The sequence below is a fragment of the Procambarus clarkii genome, chromosome 10 (genome assembly GCF_040958095.1).
Source record: "Procambarus clarkii isolate CNS0578487 chromosome 10, FALCON_Pclarkii_2.0, whole genome shotgun sequence".
Lineage (NCBI taxonomy): Eukaryota > Metazoa > Arthropoda > Malacostraca > Decapoda > Cambaridae > Procambarus > Procambarus clarkii.
In genome coordinates this window covers 22124317-22135730 of record NC_091159.1, presented here as the reverse complement: position 1 = coordinate 22135730, position 11414 = coordinate 22124317, and the positions used below count along the sequence as shown (strand labels likewise).

Sequence of the window (11414 nt, the reverse complement as noted above, 5' to 3'; positions counted from 1 at the left end):
TTATTGATCTGTATATCGACCACCAGAGTCTTGGCTCTGGTGCTCGTGGATGGCCTGGACAGGGAGCGAGTGTGGCGCCTCGTAGAAGTCTGGTTCTTCATGATCGTCTGTGGTATTAGCGTCTGTGCCATCAAGCTTTGGTAAATGAAGAAAAAGCAAAGTTAAAATTTGTAACAAATGCATACGCAAGGGCAATCAAGTATATTTATACAGTATTAAAACAGGCCGTATGAACTATATGGACATGTTGACAAATGTTGCATATAACTTACAGCACTGAGCTCCGATTTTGTAAAAATGATAGGCAGTATGTAGAGCCTTAGAGGAACAAGCAGGCTGAGGACAAAAGGCAGAACGAGGGCGACTGGGGACTTCAACACCAGTAACAAGACACCAAGCATTATCAGTTGCACTGTCGTGAAGATGTGCATCTTCACTGTGCGAACCTGCAAAGTAAATATAGATGTTTTAGAAAAGCTCTTCAATGACGTATTCTACATTACACTATTGACAGTACGAGACAAACAATAGCCAATGCCAACAATTCCATACCTTCTTAACGAAGGGTGCATCAGGGTGGTACTTCACTGGCATAAACATGAGAACAGGTCCTCTCCAGGAAATGAATGCCAGCAGTGGAGGCAATACCCATGTAGAGGAAGACACCAAACAACACTGCCTTTGGCACCAGGTTCAAGGCATCGGAGAGAAGGACAGCCAACCCAACCAAAATTGACACCACGAGACTACTCACTCGTTGCTCTGTAAATTATTATAATGATTATAAATTATACCTGTAATTAAAAGTATAATAATTATGAAGACGAAACCTGATAAATTATTGTAATTTACATTTTTATGTATAATATGTATTAAATTGAACACCAATAATTTCATATATGTTTACAATAATATTGTAATGAATTAAATATTAAGGTTATTTGACGTCCACACATAAGTTTCAAAAGATACAAAATACTAATTTGTGTGTATAATAATAATAATAATAATAAAAATGATAATAACAAATGAAATGTATTAAATATGAAATATGGGCAAGGATGGTTGGTAAAGTATTTCGTAGCAAGTCAATTAAAATAAATAATTATCAAAAGAACTGCCAATATGGAAGCAGAAAGATAAAAGGTGCCAAAATGTTTGTCAGTAAGCTCTGGTAAGCTTTAATCCTCCCGAAGTTGATAGGCTTTTAGCCCATCTTTAATAACCATCTCGCAGTTGACATAGGGTTAATAGCCCTTGGCCAGTCTTAATAACCTTCAAATTGTTCCCCGACATTGAGAAACCGTGTATTGGGCAAGTCCAATCATGCAGCGAGCTTCAAGATCATTGTATCAAACAGCTGTTTGGTAATTTTATATAACCTAGCTCATTAATAAAATCCTAAAAGTCTCTCTGTATTCGATGGTTTTCCCTGCTCATGCGTTTCCATGATTATTGATTTTTATGACAACACGTACCTCTGAACACCTTCCACCTGGGGCGGTTGTCCAGGAGAGCGAGCAGGGCTGGTGACGGTGAGGGCGGCGACGTGAGCCACAGTCCTGATACACGCCGGGCCCATGAAGGGAGCCCCGAAGGAGGCCAGACATCAGGTTGATGAAGCACGACAGTACAAGGTCCAAGTGGAAGCCTGTTCCTTTCACCATCTTGCGCTCTGGTTTACTCAATATCAGACTAGTTTAAAGAGAAAATTGCACTTAGATAAGATAAAATATATAATACATTGTACTAAATAAATTATTATTTGTATGCCTAGTATGTAAAATAAATAGATGTATTAAGCATTATTTTTTTTTCTGCACAGATCTCGGAATGTCTCGTGATTTTTTTTACATTATATTATTTCTCGACTTTACACAAATGTCAATATCCGCAACCTACTGGCAGATGCTTCCTTCGAGGAAGACCAGGAAGAAGACGAGGATGGCGGCGGGCCCCGCAGCGAACATGCACCACACTGGTAGCGGCTTCACCTGCCCAAGCGGGTTAATTATCCAGCCGCGGATATCAGGGTTAGGAGGGCTGAAGGCCTTCAGGCATTGTTAGTTTGTCGGTGAATGTGTCTTTGTTGACGTAGTCCAGCAGCACCATGAGAAAAATGGCGATTGGCACACCAAAATCCCCCAGACCTCGGCGTAACTGTTTAAACATACATGTCAGTTATTGGAAGAGTTGAAAACATGAGTAGGTATTATTAGAATTGGGGCTACTGTATCATAAATTAAATTTAAATTTTGCCCCGAGGGGTGAGTTTATTGGGCAGCGCCAATCATCCAGTGAACATACCGCCATTCCACCATGTACAACACCCCAAATAGGAAGAAAACCCTGTACTGCACTGTACCTATGTGGCCTAAATCTTAAAGCTAGATGTGGTGAAAGCACCAATCATTCACAGCTACAGCTCTTCTCTATCCCCCACCCCCAGCACACGTATGCAATATATAGAAGGCAGGGCCCAACAGCTACAGTATAATCAAGCCAAAGTAAATCTAGTACTGCTTAGTTTTGCAACATCTAAAAGTAGTTTTACTTTTAATTAAAATTGTATATCTCTACTGAATCATTAAAATAAATATAATTATAGTATTAATTATACTGTAATAATTTTTTATTATTTTAAACTCTTGCAAAACTGTCACAATATAAGAGTAAGACAACAAACAGCAATGCTTATCGATTCTCATATGTTAACTGTATTAAGCTTAATAAATTTACATTAAGTTAGACAGAAGATATCAAATGTAATGTGAAACTTACACTTCTTCCTAAGAACTTTGAGTTACGGAACTTCTTGAGCTTAGTGGCAATGGTGAAGGTTCCCAGCATGAGGATGAGGGAGAGGAGAGCGGTGTTGGGCTGAGGGGAGACTCTTGCCGGTGTTAGTTCGTCTCCGCCAGTGGTGTTCAACCACACATCTGTGTCGTTCAAGTCCTCATCCGGTCTGAAATTAACATAAATGCTGAATCTAAAAGTAACTCTTAAGTCTGATTAAAAAATAAACACTATGAATAATATTTATAAAATAAATTGCCTATTTTCCTAGTCCGTCGCCGAGACTCGTCCCTCCTCGCACTGTTATTTTTGGTTATTGATATTGATTTAATTAATTAATTAAGTGGCCACGACGGCACAATAAAGTGCCAGATGTGCTTATTCATTTTCGCGTCGAAAAAAATACAAAGCCTTATGTCTGCGCGTCGCTTTTCGGCGGAAAACTACCATGTCTTGCCAAAGAAAATACTTGAATGGCAGACTTGAAGACTTTCTAAGGACACCAGTGGCTCAAGCGTCTTGTAAACGCTAAGCAGCCGAACAAATTCCTAGCCTAGCGGCAAAATCGTGATTAGTCATCTCCTAAATTCAAGACCAATTGAGCTAAAATGCAGTAACGTTGTCCAATGCCCTTTGATAGAACAAGAGCCAGATGCACCCAGGAACCAACGAAGATCCGCCAATTTCTAGCACCTATCAAAGTCAAATCGGTTGAACCTTGAGGTCCAACCGGAAAACGAAACAAATCTATTAGCTTCCTCGAGGGAAGTATCAAGACCCAATTGTCAAAATCGCGAACCTGTCCTCTCGCCTTTTTAAATTAACGAAATCTACCAAACCGTCAAAATTGTGATGTTTTAATAAAAAATCAAGTACCGTAATTTTAAGGTAGGTGTGGGGGAAATTTTCCACGTTAAAGGTTAAGATGTTTCTTTAATTATAAATAACACTTAAAAGATTAAATATTAATTTAAATTATTATGAGAATTCTGTGTGTTTAAACCTAATATGCAGTTATTAACAACGAACAGGGCTGACGTCACGCTACGAGAGACAACTGGAAACCTGATATTGCTTTCTATTAGGTCTCACTATAAATTAGTGCTATAAAATTATATAATCATATAATTATATAAAATTAAGTCATCGAATTAATTTTATTAATTCATTTTATAAATAATGAAAATTTAGAGCCTTCCATTTATAAATAATTTAGTTCTGTCTCTGACTCGAGAGTCCGGAAGGAAAGAGAAACAGAGAGGGTCTCGACGCCATCACCGGCTTATATATCACAAACGATACACTACCGAAAGCTGGATAGCTTAGTTCTGGGCTGTTGTTGCTGTTCTCCGTCTCACAACAGATAAGTTACCTAACAATCTAACATTTACATTCACAATCGACTTGAGAATGGTCCAGAACGGACCGAAACGTCGTCGTTCCTTCACTTTCTAGTGTGTGGTTTGGTCAACATACTTCAGCCACGTTATTGTGACTCATCGCCTGCAATCTAACATTTAATTTGGGCAGTTCAGTGTGTTTGAATATTGTTAGGGAGTGAGTAGTTATGCGGCACGATAACGCCCAAACTATATATGAAAAAAAGGCTTTCATAGCCTTTAATTTGGAATCAGCCATTGAATAAACGCGTGATCCTTAGATACTGGTAAATTTTATAAGCTGTTGAAGATCTAATAAATAATTTCCCGACAGATGTTGGTCCAGCCATAACGCATATCCTGTTGCATGTTCCGTTGTTGCATGTCCCGTTGTTGCATGTCCCGTTGTTGCATGTCCCGTTGTTGCATGTCCTGGCCTACGAATTCTCCTAGCCCCAGCTAGAACTTAATATCGTGCTACTAACCACAATTTAGATAAGCCAGTGCTTGTTAACAAATTAAATAAATTTAACTCAAATAGAATGTAAATTTAAAGGGTACTGGATGATTTGAATTGAATTAATAAATAAATAAATTATAATAGGCCCCTCCCCTCCTGTGGAGTTGTTTGAAACAAATTGATATTGATTTCAGTCCACTTGCAATTTAAGAAAGAATAATTCGTTTATCCACAACCCCCCACAGTAGGTGGGGGGCTGAGGTAGTGCCGCTTATCCTTTGAAGTATCATATATAGCCGCCCACGCCTCTAGGCCTACGTGGGCGGCCTTTCTTGTCTCCATACAGTTGGTTTCTTATTGTTGTTCCTCTGTGTATGAGTCAGACGCATTCTTTTTAAGGTTAGGCCTACAATGTTTTACATTTTCTTTGCCACATTTTATCTTCACCGTTATCTCGTAATAAGGATCTTCTCATACTTGTTGAGTTACACTTGTGTCCACGTGAGCCCATTATAGGTATGTTTTTCGCCAATCCAAGTCTGTTCTTCGAAACGTTTTGGTCAACCACTACAGCCTTTTTGGCCTATCCCTTTGACCCTGCCTGAGCAATTTCCCGCCCTGGTTTGCCCCACCCTGGCGCCTTACAACGCTCCTTTTTAAGGGACCTGTTTGGACCCCATTTCAGTCCTATCTAATCACGGGTGTATTCTGGGAAAGCAGTCGTTGGCCAGTGAGGTAACAGTGATTAGCCTAACAATCTTCGTGTTCACAACTATGTGAAACACTTGCTTAATCTGATAAAAAATGCCATTGAAATATATGGGTCTAAATTACTGAATAGCCTCTCGACCGAAATTGTGAAACAGCCTCCCATCAGAATTACAGAAAGGCATCTCGACAGAAATGTAATAAATTGTATAAATAACAGGTAAAAATGTGAAAACTTACCTTTTAGACAGAACGCCTTCTTGGCAGTTATATGCTGACAAGAGTGGATGGTCCCTGAAGAACCCTACTATTTGTGTACAGGCTTCGTAGATGAAGATAAGACTTGTCATCAAAGCGAAGATCTCCTCTGTGAACCTAGTGAACTTTCTCACGACAACGACACCTTCGAATGCGACAAATACTACTCCAATGATCGTCATCCAGAGGCCAATCCACACCCTCATGGACAGGAAATCAAATTCATTCATCTGAGCGAACTAGACAAAAAGACAAACTTATTTATATATTGAAAATGCGCTCCTCAAGTTATGAACTAAATATGGTTCACCAACAATTATCGTCACCTGCATTATATTGTTGTCGAATTTCGTGCAGCTTAAGGAAAGTCAATTCCACGCAAATACTCACTTGATAGAGACTCATGTCGAATATCATCAGAGGACCCGTGGGGCCGACAGCAAGCAGTGGCTGGGCGGCGAACAGGGCGAAGATGACTCCATTCACACAGGACAAGAGGAGGCATTCCCCGACTCCAATGTAGTTATTCGTTTGGAAACCTTTGAGCAGAAGAAAATTTATGCATAACAAATGAGGTTATCAATGTGGGTTGATGCAATTATTGATAAGGATAATTCAATACAATTGAACAAAGAATATTTAAATTTTGAAGATAAGCCTATATATTTAACACAGATTAACACTTTTGCAGTGGTAGATTTCTGGAGCCAAGTGATTACTTACTATAGATTCCACCGAAGGTGATGGCAGTTGACATAATAGCAAAAAATATGAAAATGGTTGCAGCCAGCACTTGTACATTAAATCCATCTGTAATATCCGAGAGATACTTGGAGTAGCGATCCACAATATCCAGATACAGACCGTAGAAAGGCTTCCCTACACGAATCAGAGGATCTCGTGTTGGAGGTTTCTTGTCCCTGTCATCGCCTTCTCCAGCTGTTGCAATGATACAGAGGAGCAACTTTACATTTGGACCTTAACTTGATGCTTCAAGGGTTTTAAACAAGGTATACGGGGATCTTAATTAATGGCCCCTGACAATAAATTATTATTTTCACACCTAACCTAAAATTGTGTTTTCATCGTAGCTGATAAGAGAGGTAGCATATTTCAAGGTATAAACAAAGTGGTGGTGTAATAATTGTAGGTAATAATAATATTACCTACAATAATAATATATTATATTATAACATTATTCATGATCAGAACATCAGAAAGAGTCCTGAACTTCCCGGCTTGGTGACGTCTTTCCCCAAATAGATGAGCCTTTTATTGCGGCACTAGGGGAGAGGGAGTAAACGGCTGTGAAATAAGCCCTTCAACGCCGGGGTGGGGGGAACAAGCCCTTTAACGTCGGGTCGGGGAACAAGCTAATCAACACCGGGCTGGGGAAAAAGCCATTCAACTCGGGTGGGGAACAAGCCATTCAACGCCGGGCTGGGAAACAAGCCATTCAGCGCCGGGTTGGGAAATAAGCCAAGCCCTTCAACGTCGGACTGGGAAACAAGCCCTTCAACGTCGGGCTTGGAAACAAGCCCTTCAACGCCGGCCTGGGGAACAAGCCATTCAACGCCGGGCTGGGGAACAAGCCATTCAACGCCGGGCTGGGGAACAAGCCCTTCAACGCCGGGCTGAGAAACAAGCTATTCAACGCCGGGCTGGGGACAAGCCCTTCAACGCCGGGCTGGGGACAAGCCCTTCAACGCCGGGCTGGGGACAAGCCCTTCAACGCCGGGCTGGGGACAAGCCCTTCAACGCCGGGCTGGGAAACAAGCTATTCAACGCCGGGCTGGGGACAAGCCCTTCAACGCCGGGATGGGAAACAAGCCCTTCAACGCCGGGCTGGGGACAAGCCATTCTACGCCGGGCTGGGAAACAAGCCCTTCAACGCCGGGCTGAGAAACAAGCTATTCAACGCCGGGCTGGGGACAAGCCCTTCAACGCCGGGCTGGGAAACAAGCCCTTCAACGCCGGGCTGGGGAACAAGTCATTCAACGCCGGGCTGGGGGACAAGCCATTCAACGCCGGGCTGGGAAACGAAGCCATTCAACGCCGGGCTGGGAAACAAGCCCTTCAACGTCGGGCTTGGAAACAAGCCCTTCAACGCCGGGCTGAAAAACAAGCTATTCAACGCCGGGCTGGGGACAAGCCCTTCAACGCCGGGCTGGGAAACAAGCCCTTCAACGCCGGGCTGGGAAACAAGCCCTTCAACGCCGGGCTGGGGACAAGCCCTTCAACGCCGGGCTGGGGACAAGCCCTTCAACGCCGGGCTGGGGAACAAGCCCTTCAACGCCGGGCTGGGAAACAAGCCCTTCAACGCCGGGCTGGGAAACAAGCCCTTCAACGCCGGGCTGGGAAACAAGCCCTTCAACGCCGGGCTGGGGAACAAGTCCTTCAACGCCGGGCTGGGGAACAAGCCCTTCAACGCCGGGCTGGGAAACAAGCCCTTCAACGCCGGGCTGGGGAACAAGTCCTTCAACGCCGGGCTGGGAAACAAGCCATTCAACGCCGGGCTGGGGAACAAGCCATTCAACGCCGGGCTGGGGAACAAGCCATTCAACGCCGGGCTGGGGAACAAGCCATTAAACGCCGGGCTGGGGAACAATTTCTTCAACGCCGGGCTAGGGAACAAGCCATTCAACGCCGGGCTGGGGAACAAGCCCTTCAACGACGGGCTGGGGAACAAGTCCTTCAACGTCGGACTAAGGCACAAATGCCCTTCAACGCCGGGCTGGGGAACAAGCCATTCAACGCCGGGCTGGGAAACAAGCTATTCAACGCCGGGCTGGGAAACAAGCTATTCAACGCCGGGCTGGGGAACAAGTCCTTCAAAGCCGGGCTGGGGAACAAGTCCTTCAACGCCGGGCTGGGGAACAAGCCATTCAACGCCGGGCTGGGAACAAGCCATTCAACGCCGGGCTGGGGAACAAGCCATTCAACGCCGGGCTTGGGAACAAGCCATTCAACGCCGGGCTGGGGAACAAGCCATTCAACGCCGGGCTGGGAACAAGCCATTCAACGCCGGGCTGGGGAACAAGCCATTCAACGCCGGGCTGGGGAACAATCCATTCAACGCCGGGCTGGGGAACAATCTATTCAACGCCGGGCTAGTGAACAAGCCATTCAACGCCGGGCTGGGAAACAAGCTATTCAACGCCGGGCTTGGGAACAAGCCCTTCAACGCCGGGCTGGGAAACAAGCTATTCAACGCCGGGCTTGGGAACAAGCCCTTCAACGCCGGGGTGAGGAACAAGCCATTCAACGCCGGGCTGGGAAACAAGCTATTCAACGCCGGGCTTGGGAACAAGCCCTTCAACGCCGGGCTAGGGAACAAGTCCTTCAACGCCGGACTTGATCACCCATTGGTGATCGACAAATATACGAAAACTATTCAAGATGCACGTGCAGTTTTATTCTAAAACATACTAAATCACAAATATTGTATATAAACGAATATCTTACCTAGGGGAAAGTGTGGGCGAGGAGCTAACACATTGTTGTCGAAGTCGATGCGCAAATTCTTTTCATCAGTAACATCCATCGTAATATTGATGTGGAAGAGGCCCGACAGCAACCTGTCTTTTCACTTCAGCTGATATTATTAGACTGACTGCTCACAGGCTCCGGCAAGCCCCGTAACTGAACGGTAACCACACTGACTTATGGTCTATTTAAACCTGGCGGCCAACTGGCCATTTGACCGTTGGGTTGCCAGATTTAGGTAGATATCCTCCAGTGCTCCGCCCATTGATCACTTAGGGTCTGTTTAAACCTGGCGGCCAACAGGCCACCTGACCGTTGGGGCGCCAGGTTTAGGCAGACATCCGCCAGTGCTCCGCCCATTGATCACACTACCAGCGCTGACATGTCACAGGCTACACATGCCAAATAAGTCTTCGCTTTACCTTCTAACAGTTTTCCAACAAGAATTTACTTGCAGTATTTTTACTTCGAGTAAATTTAGTGAATAATTTACTTCGAGTAAATATGCTCGAGATGCAAGACATTTTACACTTAATAACTAATATACACCTTAGAAAACATACAAGAAATATAAAATGGATTTTTCAATCCCAAGCTGGAATCCCTCTGGTTTGGTGTTTGGCTTTAACGCCTATGACGCCTATGAAAGGTTATCAAGGCAAGACGATAACTTACTGACCGGTATCATCAACTGAGCTGTTTGCAACACAATAGGCATTCGCATGTGATGGCTCAAAACACTCAAAATGTAGTCATAAAGACTCAAAAGCTGCACTTCAAATGTTAGGAAAGAAGTGGAAAAACAATGTGGAAATAATTACCACACTTGTATCTAGGAACAGTAGCTAAATTCAAAAGACTCAACATAACCCTAAAAGAGATCCATCCCACATTGGTATTCCATTAAATGAGAAAGCTGGTGAAACTGTTAAATATAGTGATCTGCAAAAAAAAGAGTTCAACCCAGCCTAGCACTATCACAAAAAAAAAATCTCAACGGGACCATTTGCAACAGACAGCAGCAGAAGATTAACCCTCTACAATGTGGTATTTTCAGGCCACCAAGTTTAACATGCTTAATATTCCGAAAGAGGACCAACAGGGAAATAGCAGTTCTGATGTATAGAATACATCTAGGTTAAAGATGCAACTCGGAAATTCATGACTCCAGACAGTGGGAATTCATCTTCTGCTAAATAATCACAGAAAAACCACTACTTCATTATGACAAGTATCAAAAAAGTTATGGAATGTGAAGTAACCAACGACCTTAGAAGAGCTTTAAGTAAGAATCCCTCAAACATGCTGTAACCAGCTTGAAGCCGTCAACACTGCCACTTTTCTGGTCAAAAAAGGTGTTCAGCAGCTGGACACCCTCATATACACTGTCAAGCAGTATCCTCCACCACGATAGCAGCTACAAAGTAAGAACTGACAATTTCAAAAGGGCTAAAAACCCATTATACAGCACACCAGGATCATAGGCCTCCCAGTAACTAGGAAAACCTGATAAACGAGTGGCTAACCACCTGATTAACTTGTGTTGGCACATCTATCCTCATTTTGTAACTATCCTTTCACAATCAAAGATCACATTCACTCCAAACATCTACCATTCCGGGTTGCCAAAAGTATTTTCATGAATGTACCAAAATTATTACTTAAAAAAATATAAATGACTGAAAAGTACAAAATTTACAATTTAACGTAAAAATAAAAATTATATATAAATAATTGATCAGTTTTGGATTTTGATGTACTAAATTCGAATTTATAATGTATTTTTCTGTTTCCGAGTGCCTTTTTTGACATGTATAGTACTCCCTTGTATTTCACATTCACAGTTTACAAACTGCTTTATTCTGGGCTCTCGCAAAATCGTTCATCAATCAATATTTTGTTAGACTTTGTGTTCATACTTGACTTTTGCAATTTGTTTGTTATTAGAAGTCGCTCCGACTCACCCGAATCGCTATCACTATCACAGTTTCGGCTTCTTTTCTGACTCATTATGATGAGGTTTAAAATATCACAGCATAGCAGCGTGACTACTCTGACTGGTGTGAGAGAAGTCACGCTGCTATATTAACGCCATGATATTAACGGGGCAATAGCCAGCCCGTCCTCATTAACATAGGCCAAAGTCTATACCATGCACCCGCCAAACCCCCTAATTATAAATTAAAAACGGTTTACACACGACTGATGACGTCCGAACACTTCCAGAACAAGTGCTTCGCTGACGAACCACAGCGTTGTAAATACTTCACCCACGTACTACAAATACAAATACAGTAATCGCTAACAGAACCTAAACAACCAATGCC

General features: G+C 43.1%; 2 protein-coding genes across 2 annotated transcripts; one reads left to right on the top strand and one right to left on the bottom strand.

Moving 5' to 3' along the window:
- On the bottom strand, positions 1-6804 carry LOC123747807 (band 3 anion transport protein). Its single transcript, XM_069322216.1, is given in 13 exon segments — positions 1-135; positions 273-446; positions 553-606; positions 608-760; positions 1475-1597; positions 1599-1695; positions 1903-2036; positions 2038-2160; positions 2782-2965; positions 5584-5840; positions 5992-6140; positions 6325-6565; positions 6796-6804. Coding segments are annotated over 13 exon segments (1833 nt in total).
- On the top strand, positions 6803-8959 carry LOC138363214 (caldesmon-like). The gene is made up of 2 exons (XM_069322215.1): positions 6803-6843; positions 7027-8959. Exons 1-2 carry the CDS (start codon positions 6803-6805, stop codon positions 8957-8959), a joined length of 1974 nt encoding a protein of 657 aa, XP_069178316.1.
- Positions 8960-11414: the final 2455 nt, after the last annotated feature.

Bases quoted from the DNA above. Each gene is read 5' to 3' on its own strand.
- LOC138363214 (XM_069322215.1), top strand. From the start codon at position 6,803: ATGATCAGAACATCAGAAAGAGTCCTGAACTTCCCGGCTTG. The intron at 6,844-7,026 runs GTGACGTCTTTC...GTGGGGAACAAG, and splicing joins GTCCTGAACTTCCCGGCTTG to CCATTCAACGCCGGGCTGGG.